The sequence below is a fragment of the Brachionichthys hirsutus genome, chromosome 6 (genome assembly GCF_040956055.1).
Source record: "Brachionichthys hirsutus isolate HB-005 chromosome 6, CSIRO-AGI_Bhir_v1, whole genome shotgun sequence".
In the NCBI taxonomy this organism is placed as follows: Eukaryota; Metazoa; Chordata; class Actinopteri; order Lophiiformes; family Brachionichthyidae; genus Brachionichthys; species Brachionichthys hirsutus.
The window spans coordinates 10,201,242-10,217,443 of NC_090902.1; the positions used below are offsets into that span (position 1 = coordinate 10,201,242).

Genomic DNA, 16,202 nt, shown 5'->3' on the forward strand with positions numbered 1-16,202 from the left:
CCATCATAGTTATCTATCTATCCATCATATCTATCTATCTATCTATCTATCTATCTATCTATCTATCTATCATCTTTATCTATCTATCTATCTATCTATCTATCATCTTTATCTATCCATCATCTTTATCTATCCATCATCTCTATCTATCCATCATCTCTATCTATCCATCATATTTATCTATCCATCATAGTTATCTATCTATCCATCATATCTATCTATCTATCTATCTATCTATCTATCATCATCTTTATCTATCCATCATCTCTATCTGTTATGTTTGCTTTTTAATTGGACCATTGTGTCTGCAAATAAAGATTTGATTGATTGATTGATTGATTGATATCTATCTATCTATCTATCTGCCTGTCTGGATATAAATTAAACTATTTAAGTAAACCGGAAATCCTCAAAAATACAATAATGATAATGTAAAAAACGAAACATTAGCCCAAAGTTTTAAGGAGGAGATGGAACTCCCCGACATTTATCATTTATCATTTAAACATTCCACATGATCTATCTATACGTTCAGGACTAAACCACGTGTTCCTTCGTGATGGCTACCACTGGGCTCATTCGTTTTGAATCAATAATGGCCCTTTCTCCCTGTCGCGCCGCTCTCGCTCTATACCCGTTCAGACCTGGCCCACGGGACGCTGAGCGGTGACTCCGTGGGCGTGGAGCGGAGCGGAGCGGCCATAAATACCGCGGTGCGTCTGTCTCAGTCTCAGTCCGCAACATCCGAGACGCCTCAGCCCTCCGACGTCCCGCCGGCAACGCGCAAACAAGCGGATTCTACTTGCGCAAACACACCGGGAGAAAGAAAAGAAAGGAGCGGATCATTAGAACCGGGCCGAGAAGGGGGGATATTTACAACGTGTTTGGCAACTTTCTTTAATTCCGCGTAAATCTCACTGGAATTTCAGTCATCATGAGGATTGTCCGTGCTGCGCTCCTGCTGATCCACGCCTTGGGTGAGTTTCCTGCGTTTCTTTTCGGATTTCACGCGTCACGGTTGTTGTGTCCACGGGAATAAACCAGGTATCTCCCCCCCCCCCCAAGTGTCACTTATACTTCATAACCTTAAAGGCAACTGTTTTGCCATTCGGGAGCTAATGGGGTCATCTCTCTATTTCCGAGCATGCTTTATGTAACCGGATACTTTTATTTTTAACCCGTATTCTTGCCTGACATTAGCTAACTGTCTGTCCATGCGTTTTGCGTGCGGCGCATGAGGCAGAGGAAGAATATGCCAACTTCTATTTCCAAAGCCGCACAAACCTCACCGTCTCTCTCCGTGATGGAGGCTTTCTACGGTTCCTCTGCTGAAGTGCTCCAGAGCAAAACAGTGAATACCGAGCAACCCCTAAGGATCATGCTCCGTATCTGGGCTGCAGCGTTTCCTAAAAGGGGGGGGGGGACCAGAGTCCCCTCACAGAACCGCCTTTGGTAAAGCATGTCCCGACATGTATGCGGCCTATAATCAGAGAGGAAGACTCTCTTGGAGGTCTGCTCTGGTAAAGACTGGAAGAACCCAGCCTTCCGTGCACCACTTGGCTTATTTTAACGTTTCATTCTCCTTTGCAGCGGCGTTCAGAATGGCCGGCGGCGCTGCAGTCGACAGGCATGAAACTGACAGGCAGCGGCAACGGGCAGTTTTCAAGTTTCTGGACACGACCAAAGACAGGAGGGCAGAGGAGGAGAGCAGGAGTGTGAGCGTCACGACGGAGGAGTACGGCCGGGAAGGCGAGGAGGAGGAGTACGATGACGAGTATTATGAGGACGAGTACGAAGACGGCATGTCTGGGGACTATGAATTGGAATTGCCACAAGGTAAAGGCCGACCGAGTTCGCCCTTCTTTGCAAATGTCTTCCCCCCCCGTTTTAATGATGTTTAAATTTCCCTTCTTCATTGAAGCAGCTGAAATATTCCCACCCCTATTTTTATTTATTTTTTGCTTCCCCGTTTAGTTGCCATGTCAAGCAAGCCCAAAGACCCTGCCGCCATCCTGGAGGCTGAAAGCAGCGAACGGAAGAGACGGAGGGGACAGGGCAAGAAGAAGGGCAAAGGCAAGGGGAAGAAGAGGAATCCGTGCCTGAAGAAGTACAAGGGCTTCTGCATTCACGGCACCTGCCAGTACCTGAGGGACATCCGCGCCCCGTCCTGCGTGTGAGTATGAGCCGCGCAGCTCGCATGCGCCCCCAGCCACTCGAGATCATGTCCATTATTGACTCGCTGCTCCTCCTGCAGGTGCCACCTGAGTTACTCTGGAGAAAGATGCCAGTTTTTCACGCTGCCGCTGGAGAAGCCCCAGGAGGGCTACAACCGAACCACGGCTCTGGCCGTGGTGGCTGTGGTGCTGTCATCCGTCTGCCTCGTCATCATCGGCCTGTTGCTATTGCTCAGGTAAGGACCGACTCCTATAGTCACAGACTGCAGAGAAAAAAAAACCCATCTAAATGAACTTCTTTGGTTCATTACAGGTTTCACAAACGAGGCGCATACGATGTAGAAAGCGAAGAGAAGGTCAAACTCGGGTTGGCCTCCAACCATTGAAGAGAACAGGAGAGGTGAGGAAGGAGGCGGCGGAGTCACAAACAGCATCTCTCTTTCTTCTAAATGAGGTTTCGCTCATGGCCTTTTTTGTTTTCGTTTCTGTTTCTTCATGTTCGGCACAGATAGTGGAAATTCTACCTCAAAATAGAAAACGAGAAGTGAAGACGGCGGAAGAAGGTCCTGGAGGGAAGGAGGATTTTTACATGAAGAAGGGAAACCGAGGTTGTTTTCTGCCTGATCCTCTGCTAGACGTTCCGATCAGAAAAAACAAAAGAGAAGGGACGGGCAGCTTAACTTATTCCTGAAGGGCTCAGACGAGGGCCGACCTGAAACTGGAATACTCAAGGCCTGGAGGATGGACTGGAGGTGTGTCGAGAGAAAGGTGATGTCCGAGAAAGAAGGAGAAGAGGGATGAACGCGTACAGACGCTGCACTGTGACTGCGAGAAGAGCTCATTTCAGACTGAACTGATCAAGATAAGATTTTCAACCTGGAATTTGTTTTATTTTATTTTTATTTTTTGGTTCAACAGACAGCATTTTATATATTTTCCTGCTCAAGTCCATTTTTTTTTTTTTCGTGTACAGTAAATGTTATATTTATAATTTTAATTTATTTATTTAAGCTAACTGTATTTATAGAGATTTTAACCACCTTCAACAGTTTTTAAAGTAACTTTGTTTTTATATTGCTTATTGGATAAAATTATATTTATTTATGAAACCAAATGGGAAAACGATTAAGAAGTTCCTCACAAGACGTGCCACTTAAGTTATCTGACCTTCGGCGCCCACTTGATGATCAATAGCACTGTGATTAATAAATTGATCGGTGAATGGACATCATCTCTTTTTAATTTCAGTGTTTCATTGTAGATGCTAAAGCCATAACAGCTGTAATGATGATGTTTAGGGCAATGCTGCTTTCTGACTCCGCCCACCCAAATTCTTCCTGCAGATTTGGAGCCACAGTGTCCTGCCTCAAAGTCATGAAGGATGATCAATATCATTGTATTGGTTAAAGACAATGTTAAAAGGGCCAACCGGCATTTTAATTATACAAAAAAAAAAAAAATATATATATATCAAATGCACTGTAGCAAGAATTTGTCACATCTTAACATCATTATAGGTAAAACTCCTGTTTAGCACTTAAGCGAAAAATAAAAATGTGAATGATGAAATGATCCACCCTTTCAGAGCCTGTCCTAAATTGTTGAAGTGTTTGTTATTTATGTGATTTGTTCCCCCCCCCCAAGCAAAATAAAATGAAATTAAAAAAAACAAAAACATTTTGGACTTTTTATTTAATAGATTTTGAATGTACCAAGGTGTTTGAGTCTCAGCCACCGCATTACTTTTGCTCTTTGATTTACATCCACAGTCAGGAAGCATTTATGTGATATTTTAGAACACCTGCTGAACATATTGCTGCATAGTCAGAAGGCCTTCCCTGGTTATTATATTTAAATGTGGCGAACTGGGAAGTCCAGGCAATGTTTGTAAATTAAATTAACATATTTCAGATGTGTTTCTCCTCAGGCTAAATATAAAACAACGACATTATCAGCTTCAGGTGTCTGTGGACCCAGCCATGGGGGGGGGGGGCAGATGTTTGGTGTACAGGCCGGAGAACACCTGACGTTCAGCCACAGCACCGCACTTCATTACTCACACAGCCAACAGATGTCGCGTTCAAAGACGCAACACCACGTTAAAAAATCTGAGATCTCAACCAGGCCTGAATACCGCAGAGTTCAGAAAGACCACAGGATGCAGCAGGATGCAACAATGCCAGTGTGTGTGTTCGTGTGTGTGTGTGTGTGTGTGTTCGTGTGTGCCACACACTTTTAATGGGGGTAAGGAAAGTCAAAAGACCCAGATGGACTCAAAGGCAAGCCGGGACCTAACCGAATGTTAGTCACCCCTTGAAGTCACCTCCTACACGGATGCTGTTACACTGACTGCGTGTGTGTGTGTGTGTGTGTGTGTGTGTTATGGAGGTGATACAGGAATGCTTTGGTGCCCCATATGTGTAGATCACACAGGTTAACAGAAGCGTTACAAGTGGGTTTGATTCCACGCTCTCTAAATCCCGAGCACACATTATTGCCCTCACGTGTTCCTGCTGTGGGGGGGTGGGGGGGGGTTGCCAGAGACAGATGTTCAGCTTAACCCTCAGGGTGTGGTAGAGGAACGCCTCATTCCATTTGTTGAGCAAATCAGAATTTAATTCTGCCACAGAAATGCAATCCATTCACATGTGCACATCTGCAGCTGCGCAGTTTGTGATTTCAGAACCTGAGCTCCCTGCATGTTGAATTGATTCTGAAAATCATCAACTTGTGTATCAAGGGGTGCAAGGGTGTTGTCTTTGATCATTTCTGACACTTGCTACACCTTTGATCTGTTTTCACGGGCTCAAAAATCGAGGCTGACAGCAAGACGCTCAACCTGACGATGAGGTTGAGAAGCCTCTGGTCCTACATGGAGGGAGAGATCATGAGGCACCTACACAGACATCCCAGCCGCTCTTCTTGCTGCAGCATCACTTGGACTATCCTCTGTGCAAGATTTTAGTTTGGAAAGACACAACCTCACATGGAGAAATCCATCTTGCACAGCTCCCGCCAGCGCTATGCAAGAACGTTTAAACCATAGAGCAATCGGGGCTTGAGTAATATCCATGATGGGTTAATGTGTCTTTACAAAAGGGTACATATGCGTGTATGCGTGACAGACTTTAGCCATTTAAAGTGGAGCCACCTAATCCCGGCTTCTCAATGTCAAGTAGCAGAACACACAGAAATAGTGCTGTGCTGTCATGCTCGCATAGCTGCTATTCCCGGGCTTGGTGGCCACCAAAGAGCCAGAATGCTGGGAGAGAAGGGAGCTCGCTGTGTTCTGTTTCTCAGCGGCGCGGTGGACCACCGCCAGGAAATAGCGTCCGCTGTGGCGACCCATCATCAGGCATCTGCTCCTGAATTTTCCTTGTAAGGGTTAGGGTAGCGGCTCTGCAGAATCTTTGTTGCTCCTCCTCTTCTTCATCACTCCGGGAGGGGAGTCCAAGGCAATGTCTCTCTCTATCCAGGTCAGAAGGCATTTCCTTTCAAGTTGGCAAATATTCATTGGAATTGGCGGCATTCCTTATGTGTCACACTCCTGTGGGAACCGATGCTGCACCAAGACCGCTATTGTTTTCATAAATGTTTGGAAGCAACTATTCACCTACAGCCAGTTCAGGTGCCTTTTCCTTTACAAATGGACCCAGAATGAATCAAGTGGTGTAAAAATAAAGAAATAAATGTGACGCACTCTTTAGTCGTGCTACTTCGCCAAACATACTGAACTCTAATCAGATACCACAGTGCTTGTGCTGGATTGAATCAGGGTGAGATTGTTGAGAAAGGTGCTTCCTGCCCTGCTGCGAAGCAACAATAGGTAGTTTCCACACCGATATGGAAGTGCGCACACCAACAGTTGGAAATACAATCATTCTCTTCCCGGATATCACGAAAAAGAGCTAATAATTACTGATTTTAATGATTGTGTGTGTGTGTGTCTGTTTGTGTCTGACCTGCTCTAGACATTAACTGTTATAATGTGATAAAGAATGTGATGTCACTGTCAAACATGTCATTTGTTTGCAGGATTCCAGCACAAGTAAAAGTCCCCAACTGCTCCTGCGAAGCCAAACTGAGGGGACAGCGTAGCCCGCGAGTGCCACTCGGGCCTGATTGACGAGGTGAGAACAGCAAACACAGCCATTGTCGCATGACCAAAAGAGGCTGCGGTGGCGATGACAGCCGGAGAGGTGGAGGACGGAGGGATGACAGCAGTGACGAGAAGGAGTGAGAGAGATAAGGCCGAAATGGTAACATGAGACAGGAGGTGGAGGGAGGAGGACGGTGAACGTGTGAAGGACTTGTCTGCGCCTGCATGTAGATGAAAAGATTTAGGAGTTGAGAGGAGGAGCGGCATCGCTGCCTATCATCGGTCTTCCTTCTCTGCTTCTTGGCTTTGATTTACCCTTCAGTTCCTGTGAGCTACTCTCGTTCTTCTTTATTCCCGTCCTCCTCACATCCCTAGACCCGCCTCCGCTTCCGCATCCTTTTCCTGCTTCCATTCTCATCCTCTTCCTTTTGCTAATAAAGCTGACACAGGAACCCCTTCAGTATTTGCATTAGCGAAAGCTCATAGTTTAATTTAGCGGATATTTACGATCAAAATCGCTCATTTGTCAGATTGTCATGCTCTTTCATCAAGTTTATCTGCTTCTTTTTATCACCAAACAAAAACAAACAAAAGAGTCAAGGGAAATATATAATAGTCAAAATGAATTTGGACTATTTTGACAATTCACATTTCCAGTTTTGAGCTCCAAACAGCAGGCGAGCATTTGCTCCTACTGCACCTCTCTTGCCACCAGTTTCCGCTCCTTCAGGTCACAGGATTCCATTCAAAGGTGAAAATGGTCATGTACCTTTGCCACGTGTCGCACGCGCACGCATTATTCAGTGTAATCTGTCCCTGTGTCGGAGAGACGTTTTAGTCCACTGCTTCAAAAGCAGTCTCTGCCAGTCGGAGGGGAAATAAACTGAATGTGTGAATGCAGAAAAATGCCAGCCTTATCACAATTCCTGTGTTATACATTAATAATAATAATAAAATGATCACATCGTCATGGCAATATTAGAGTGGAAATGGTCAGATTCACTATTTGTTTATGGGACCCCCATCTGAAGTCAAGTCTGTGTTGAAACAGCAGCTCGGCTCAAGATCTGGGCAGGGATAGCAGCAGATTCCTGCATGCTGATGTCACCCATCTGGACGGACACTTGTGATGTATCACGGTCACACTATTAAATTCTCACTGGGGTCTATTTAAGCCCCAAAGAGGCTAATGGTGGCCTCATATTACTTACTGGGTAAGGGGAGAAGATGGAGCGAGAGAGCGAGAGAGAGAGACAGACAGACAGACAGACGGAAAACAAAAGAAACGGTAAGGCAGACATGAAGCAATAGCAAGGGAACAAACTAGATGAAACTGACCATCCTCCTCACACACACACACACACACACACACGACAAAAAATAACTCCAACAAACAACAGCATGCCGCCAAACAGACAGGAAGGATGGATGACTGCATGGTTGACTCATCTGTTTTCTCTACCTCTTACAGTGTGCCCTGCAGTTCTCTGAAATGAAAGGAAAACTCCTCCCATATCCGCCCATATACGGGTGAGTGTGTGTAGAACGTAATGGTGGTTTTGCAGGATCGGTCCAACGCGTGCTGGCCGGTTGAGCTGGCAGATACCGCAGCGTATGACAAAGGAGAGGCAGGCGGGTGTCAGAGCAGACAGCAGCAGGCTTTCCTTACCACAGCGAGTGGGCTCCGGGCATTTTTCTTGACTGTGTTTCCTTTGTGGTCAGTGGCTGTTGAGAGCACCCCCCCCCCCTCCTGCCACCCCTCACCTCCAATGCAAAGCACAATAAGCAAACTCCAAGCAAAGTGAGGGCCATTGCGAAAGTGTGGATGGATTTCCCTGGTGAAGAAATACCCCTGCAATATTTGCCTAAGGTATTTGATGTGCAGACTGATTAACTCCCGATTGACTCCTGTCCATGCTTGTGCACAGCTAGACTTCAAAGGAGGCTTTAGAATAGATCATGGCGTCCCAGAGACAAGTGCCCCACAGCTCAAGTCTTTAGTGCTCCCATGGATAAATCTGCCTATAGAAAAGGAGGATAGACAGACCACATGGGCACTGTGCAATGTGTTTGTTTTATAGCCATGGGAGGTAAAAAAAAAAAAAAACAACCTTTCATACCAGTTAGTGTCATTGGCCTCCACCTGCAAGAGCTGCAGTGGGTTATGAGATTGTTTGTTTGCCAGACATTTTGAATGGTCGTGGACAGATGTTGAATTATTGTTGGGGTGTATTCACTCATGAGCTTCCCCCAATAAATCAAATAAACAAGAGGAGGATCCAAGTAATGTGCTGTGATCAATGATAATGCAATAAATGATTGCATGTAATGTGCACACTCACAAGAGTATATTTCGTCTATCTTTGGTCTATAGCCAAACCAGCTGGGTTTTTACACCATTGCAGTCTGAATGTCTTTTTGTCTGGACGGATTGGAAGAGTTGGGCTGGTTAGAATGTTGGTTCCAACTTCAGTAGTCATTTTAGACACATCCACGCAATGAATCCTTTACTGCGTCTCACACATTAACATTTTCTTACCCAGCACTGGAAACTAAGGAGGAAAGACTCGCGATGAAATGTATGCTAATGTCTGCATGTTAATGATAATAGACTGGTGGGAGTGAACTTTGGAAACATGGAAAATTCTCATTATTCATGTTCCATCCTTTTACTTTTATGTCCATCATGAAGGTTCAAACTGAAAGCAATGAACTGGATGTGAATGAGTCACCAGTAAAAACATGGTTTTCCAATGGGCAGGAAAGAACACAACATATTTTGGTGCAAATCCAGATGAAGGGACAACCGAGGAATTTTTCCACCTGCTTTAATATCACCAGGTAGAATGTGTTCCTGTATTGTCCCTTATTAACCAAAAACTCCAGAGTCAGTTTCGATGAAACTTGGTGGAGACGGGTGTGTGGGATTGTCCATCTGTGGTGGACGTATTGTCCTCTACACAGTGCCATTAAAGTTACATAAATCACCTCCTCAGGGATGTCTCTGTTATTCTACAGGAGGAGGCACTTCAGAAAGGATGAATGAAAATGAATTACATCAAAATGTCACTGTTAATCTGCTCTGTTATATCGACAGTAGAACAAAACACAGATTTAATATGCTCATAGTTTGGGGGCTTCTGGTGAAAATGTGTGTTATGTAAAGCTGCAAAGTGTGTGTTTGAGGCTCTAGAACAGATATCAGATACAGAGTTCTGTCCATGGTGCCGTGTTGTGATTGTTCTCAGAGGAGTTGCATTTGGCTCGTTTACATGATGACAGTTATGGTCGGGTTATTTCAGGGATTATATATATACCCAAAATACCATCGTCAATGCCAGTCGAAAATTTAAAGCGTTACTAAAACTGGAAAAGGACAAAAATGACAAAAAATAATCATAAAACAAACAAAAACAAACACTTAAGTTTGCATTTTGTTTTCAATGCCAAATTTTATTTACATTGCCAAAGTTGACTTTCACTGAATAGCTGGTAAAAAAAGTCATTTTGGGAACCATAACTGAATAATTGTATGCAAATCTACCATAGAGTGTTTGATATTTAAATATTAACGAAAGTGTTGCCCAAAAGGCCCATTTATGCTCTTTCTAAATAATACACCTAAATATATATACGGCCTAAATATATATATATCCTATTTTATACTTGGTGGTGGTCTTTGAGCCCATTAAATTCATCAAAATTAGAGGAGGGAGCTTCTTTCTTCTTCTTCTTCTTCTTCACATTTTCACTTTTTAATGTATCCATACACACTTGTCCCGCCGTGCTTGAACCGTATCTACATTGCACTCAAACATTTCTGGCGGTATTGCTCTATCTCATCCGTCTCATTCTCATTTGGAATCCTGAAAAGCAAACGTGGACAAAATGATCACAGAAGACAGAAAACAGAAGTCTCCATCTGCATCTGTATGCATCTTTAACACAGAGCCTAAATGGGCCTTAACCACTGACCTGCTGCTGTTACTGGAGTCTGAATGTGTTGAAGGCATCCTGGGTGTTACCCAACCCTCTGCTCAATGTATGATGGAATGATCAGACCAGAATTCTCACAGCAGAGGAAAAACTGATTTTCCATCTTTGACATTTCTCCATTTGTCTGTCTTCAACTTTCTGACTCCCTAAAATATTTTTACATCCCACCCGAGACTTTCCCTTCTGCTGCTCTCTAGCTATCTGTCCACCCACTGTTAGTTCCCTCTCTCCCGCCACAGTGTGGGAGCTGTTCAGAGCAAGAATGCACACGGAGCGCACAGAGCTCAGCCGCTGGAGAAGAAAAGGGAGGAGAAGAAGGCAGGAGAGGGGGATTTTTCCTTGGATGAGGTCAGGGGATGATGGCTCCTCCCAGAATGAGAGCTACGCTCGTGGCAGACGCATCCCCCCCCCCCCCGCCTGCACACACAGTGAGGAAAAGCCTGACCCCATGGAAGCACTTGGGTGGCAGGCGTACGGCATGTTGTTTTTTTTATTTTTATGTCCATCACACCACAGCTTATCTCCAAACACAGATGCTCTGTCTTTATCAGCGAGCCACACACGACAGCCTGATTGGCACAAGGCAGTAAAGTCAGGCCCCAGCGGGCCGCCTTATTGGACTCATCCAAATGAGGCCTCATGGGCCATGCTGAAATCTGAATCATTACCAGCTGAGAGGTGGATGAGATTAGTAAGTGCTCTAAGTAGCATGCTCAGCAAATACAGGCACACACACACACACACACACAGCTGACTCAAAAGCAATAGGGCTTAATCGTGCAGAGTGAGCTGATACTTTATTGGTAGATGGCCCCCCCCCCCCAGTTCATAACAACTGCTGAGACGACGCGATGATGGCAGTTGTTATTGTCATTACTCAGCCCCCCCTTTTCCTCCACATGTGTGAGTCAAGACCAACGCTCCGCGGCTTTGGGCCTCGGTGTGAAAACTATCGCTCCTTCTCTGAACCCCCTTCACCCAGCACGGATTTCGGGAATAGCTCCAAATCTTCATCAGGGGACAATGCCCCCCCCCCCATTTGAATATGACTCATCACTGTGGGAGCAGTTGTTTTTCTTTTATGTCCCCTGATCCTCTCCCTTTGAGCCGAATTAGCTGAAGTCACTCTTGCAACCCAACCCAAACTGTCACAGACTCAGTGAAGCTCAGTTGGAATCTTGTCTACTGCATCACTGAGCACTGCTTTTTTATCACAAATGTAAAAATAAAAAAGATGGCATGACAAACATTATGTATTTTCAAAAGGTTACGTGGAGGTTCATTGTTGTCTCGCCAATCGTCTGGCAGTGGGGAACCAGTGTCACAACTTGAGGAGGGTCTGCGTCGTTCCCTGCACTCGCCTCTCCTGTCTTCTCAGATCCTCCCCCTGCAATCAGTTCATTCCAGTCACCTGCGCCCCGACCCTCACCTGCAGCTCATCTCCCATCAGCCCAGACTCTACACGCCACACCACTCTGCCAAATTGTACCCGGGTTTTTTGGATGCCGCCTGTTTGCCTCGATTACCCGTTTTTTGACCTCAGCCCGATTCCTGGAATCTATGAGTGCTCTTTTGGACTGACTGCCTGTTGCAGAATAATAAAGCTCAGTTTCTGGATTTTTCCTTCTCCTATCGTGCGTTTGGGTTCTAACAATCAGACGGCTTTGTCATCGCAACCTTGTACGCCTTTATCTCACCCCAAAGTTGCTGTTTCAACACAATGAGGTTGTAACGGTGTGACGGGCTGTTTTATGCGTGCGATGATGCGGTTGTATAGTAACACCATCAAAGCAGACATCCGTGTGAACCGAGTGCGCCAGCGAACACGTTCAGGTGTGCGAGCGATCCCAGCGGACGGTGCAGCTGTTGTGAGATGCTAGTGTGCGCTCTGAATGAACACATCAAGGCCGCTCAGTGACACACACACACAGTTGTTTGCGCGGTGCCTGTTTGAAAGAGTGTGATATCTGTTGAGGAGGAGTGGGTCAGTCAGGCAGCAGGACGGGGAGTTATGTTTTCAAGACGTGAGATTTAAGACGCGGCTCGTAGAAAGTAGCAGGTAACTAGTGACAAACTGAGCAGCTGTGGCTCAGGTGGCAAGAGCAATCGTCAGAAGGTCGGTGGTTCAATCCCAATTCCCCTGCAACATAAGTGTTGCTCCCTGCTCCTCCGGGATGGAGTAATGTATATTTAGTTTTGTTTAAGTTGTATTTATTATTTTTTTTGTCTTAATCTGACAACCAAAATAAAAATCATCATTATCATTATCATTATCAAAAGCACAAACACACATAAATGCCTCCCCGTAAGGACTCATTTCTCTTTTTTATAACAGTGGCGGGATTGTTCTATCGACTGCAGGTGTGTTTGCAACTCTGGCAGTTCCTTCACACTAATTACAGACTCCTCACTGACATCTTTTTTTTTTTAAGTCTCTGAATTCCTGTCCCTCTTCAAACACATCCTGTATGTCTCCATATTGGGTTTTTTTTTCTTTCTGACCTAGCATTCAGGTCAGGTTCCATTGGATAATTCCATCTCAGAGCTGCAGAATCCCGAGAAGGAAATGAGTTTGGAAAACCAAGCCGCTGTGCTGTGACCAACCGCAACGTCCTCCTGCCTCTGTGCTCATTAATAACTCTCTCTTTTCTACCTCATGCAAGCTGCATCCATCACAGTGGGGCATCCCTTGCCCCGTAATCACGAAACAGAGACCCCCCACATCAAGGAGAAATATAACCTGTCAGGAAGTCTCTGTTTGAGAGGCTTCTGTTTGCTGTGGATTCGCTTCATTACCCGTCTGAAGAGCAGCGTTTGCCGAGTGAGTGGGTACTGGCTACTATCCAGGACTGACATTCCTGTTGCATCTGTTTGTGTGTGTGTGTGTGTGTGTGTGGGGGGGGGGGGGTCTCAATATAGACCCGTAGATTGAGAAAACAGTGAAGCTAAAACCACAGTAGCGCATCCAGAGAACCTACTGATGGTGGATTTGTGTTTCTACGGTTGCTGAATCAAACCATTTCCTCATCAGTAATTTGCAGCACATCTCCATAGTTACTGAAAGCAATGCCGAGCTGGGAAAACAACATCATAAAAGAAAACTGATGTTGCATTTTACAGTCACTATTGGACGCTATAGCCGGCTGGGTTTGAGTAAGTGATTGCAGATGTGGGTCTCTTTGTGAGCCTGAAAGAAAGGTTTTGTGTGCTCGTGTGTCAGAGCAGACTTACAGGAGACACTTAGGATGAGGTTGGAGTTCCTACTCAAGGTTAGTCAGTCATCCTCTGGAGCATTCACACTCCACTTTAAATGCCCTTCTCCTGCAATTTTCCTGTTCTGAAAGCTGGTCGACAATCATTTCTTTGTCTAGCTTTTTCCTTTTTTCGTCCCTGTCAATTGCTTTTGTATTCATCACTACGTGTGAGTCAATGAAGAAGCCTAAATTTCATGGACAGCAAAATTTCTCCAAGATGCATCACACTACAGAGCTGACTTTTAAGATGTGTGTTTTTTTTTAGGACTTAGAGAGTCTGGGTTGACTTGCAACTGAAGAAAATACATTTCCAAAGAGAAAAAGCTACCTAATGTATTTGTTACTTTCAGGCTGGGCGATTGTGATTCCCTATTGTCACGCTGTCCCAGCGAGCCTCTACAGACTCTCATTAACCTTGTGTGTTTTAGAATGCTTCTAACTAACATCGGCTTAGATTGACCGACCTTTGGTCTTTCGACTTGCGAAAGAGTCAAAGCATTTTCTGGTTAACTTCTGGAGCCGAGGATCGTACCGCCAAGCTCCCCGCCTTCGGCTGGCACCCAACTCACAAAGCACCCGATCCCTTTGGTCCCTCCTATGGGTGGCGAAGGAGCCCCCCCCCCCCCATTGTCTCTTCGGGCTGTACTTGATGTTTCATGCTGGACCGTGGCCCTGAGGCTCCTAGGTCCTCTGCCTTCACCTTTCCACTTCGGGTGCTGACCTTGGGGTGAAACCCTCTGTGCACGTGTCTGTGGCATCTATCAGCTATATATATATGTATATACTTAGAAACATATATATATATATATAGACTGTGCACTGCAGACATTGGAATGATTTTCAGTCGACAACACCTACTACAACTTGCCATTTACAGAAATCAGTTTTGTTTTTGTTTTTGTTGCACTGACATTTATCTCACCACTCCATACGCTGCATAGTTCTCCGTTTTGTCCTCTCTGACAAAGTTTTCCAAGCACTTATCTCAATATCAGGTTTGCCTTGCAGTAAGTAAAAATAACCCCTCTGTCAAGACCATTGTGTCTATTTCTACCATCATAACAGAGCCGTTTCATTTGCCCATTTCACTTGGTTAAAATTCTCATTTAAAATGCTTTTGTAATCTAAACCATACACAATTTTGTTTTTAGGCTGCCAAATGGTGCTGTGTATATATATGTGTGTATTTATTGTGAGAAAGTGGGTGGATCCTCAGGCTGGAGGAGATACGCTGTCTGCACTTGGACAGGCTCTTCCTCCTGGCTGATTACTGCACAGTCATAAGCACCACAAATGGAAACACACACACACACACACTGACGACACTGTTGACCTTACACACCCAAGAAAAGGCCCGTCTTGCATAAACACAAAGATTGTTCTTTGTTTTCCTTTCCCCCGCCAGTGCTCTGTTCCTCACCACTGTGTTTTATTCCGTCTGCCTGCCTGTCAAGCTATTTCAAGACACTTTCTTTGGAAGTGGGTGTAAGAATGAAACATGCTAAATATACAAGTTTAAATGGCCTACAAATAAATAAAAGGGGGAACAGCGGTGAGTAAAGGATGTGGCAGAGGATAGAAATTAATGTCTGAACATTTAGCTGGTGTTAATGCTCAGCATCACAGCTGCAAAGAAACACAGAATCTTCAGCCAATATAGGTTGCTGAAATCTATTCTTTTTTTTAGTAGTGGTGAAACACAAGTGGTTTTAAAATAATCCGGAACACAACCGTACACGAGTTGTGTTATAAACAGAAAGCAAACAGGGTGTGACAGATTCCACTTGCTTTATTTAGCAAACACTTTGCTGGTATCACATTAATAGTGCTGACACGCTTATGCAGTGCGTCACACTGTTTCTCAACGTTCAGACAAGCTAATGGGTAAAACTGGTTCAAACTGGCTTGACACCAATGAAGGAGGTCAGGGTGTGCGGACCGTTATCCGTAAAACAGGGGGAGTATAATTGGCCTGAGGTCGTGTGGATGGAGATTTTGAGAAATTGACTGTACAGTTATTAATAGCATCCGTTTCAAACCTCGGTAGAGTGAGTAAAGTAAAGTAAAGTAAAGTACAAGTACAAGCAATGTTTTTACTGTGAGTTATTGGTTAATCCGCTTCTAATCTTGGTCCTAAAGCCAATGTTTGTTGCTGTCCGGACACAAAAGTTCTAAAAGTCAATTGTCCTCTTATTATAGCACTTATTTCATTGTGGGGGTCGTTCCCCCCCCCCCCCCCCCCCCCCCCCCCACCAATCAGGGTTCTCAGTGTCACCAAAACCAAATTAGTGGAATATTCAAAGCTGCACCAATTGTGTATCCGTGCAATGCTAAACTGAAAGACAGCCAGTCCACCCTCACCACATGGTGTGCTAGTTACTATGTCCGCACATACAGTGTAAGGGAAATCACGAGTCATGAAGGTATTCTGCAATACCTGTTTGGATTGTCATCAGTCACGAACCACCAAGTGTGATCCTGATCCCACCCGTCAACATCAACCCACAAGCAGCACAAACAGGAATCCTCACACACCCGGGACACATACCAAGAAAGGACAGGTAGACCATAAAAGCTCTCTGAAAGGGTCAGAACTGCTTTGGTGCTCGACCAATTTGTCTTTACTCTGAAACCGTGCTGTTTGAGATTAGTCACACCTCATTATCACGGATTCCATTC

The 16,202-nt window shown here is 44.9% G+C and overlaps 1 protein-coding gene across 1 annotated transcript; it reads left to right on the top strand.

Moving 5' to 3' along the window:
• Positions 1-789: 789 nt before the first annotated feature.
• Positions 790-3,838, top strand: hbegfa (heparin-binding EGF-like growth factor a). Its single transcript, XM_068740383.1, has 6 exons — positions 790-977; positions 1,591-1,836; positions 1,975-2,173; positions 2,255-2,410; positions 2,488-2,574; positions 2,683-3,838. Exons 1-5 carry the CDS (start codon positions 935-937, stop codon positions 2,558-2,560), a joined length of 717 nt encoding a protein of 238 aa, XP_068596484.1. The 5' UTR covers positions 790-934; the 3' UTR covers positions 2,561-2,574; positions 2,683-3,838.
• Positions 3,839-16,202: the final 12,364 nt, after the last annotated feature.

Excerpts from the sequence above, each read along its gene's own strand:
- hbegfa (XM_068740383.1), top strand. The coding sequence starts at position 935 with ATGAGGATTGTCCGTGCTGCGCTCCTGCTGATCCACGCCTTGG. Across the intron at positions 978-1,590 it reads CCTGCTGATCCACGCCTTGG|CGGCGTTCAGAATGGCCGGC; the intron begins GTGAGTTTCCTG and ends TCTCCTTTGCAG. Across the intron at positions 2,411-2,487 it reads GGCCTGTTGCTATTGCTCAG|GTTTCACAAACGAGGCGCAT; the intron begins GTAAGGACCGAC and ends GGTTCATTACAG.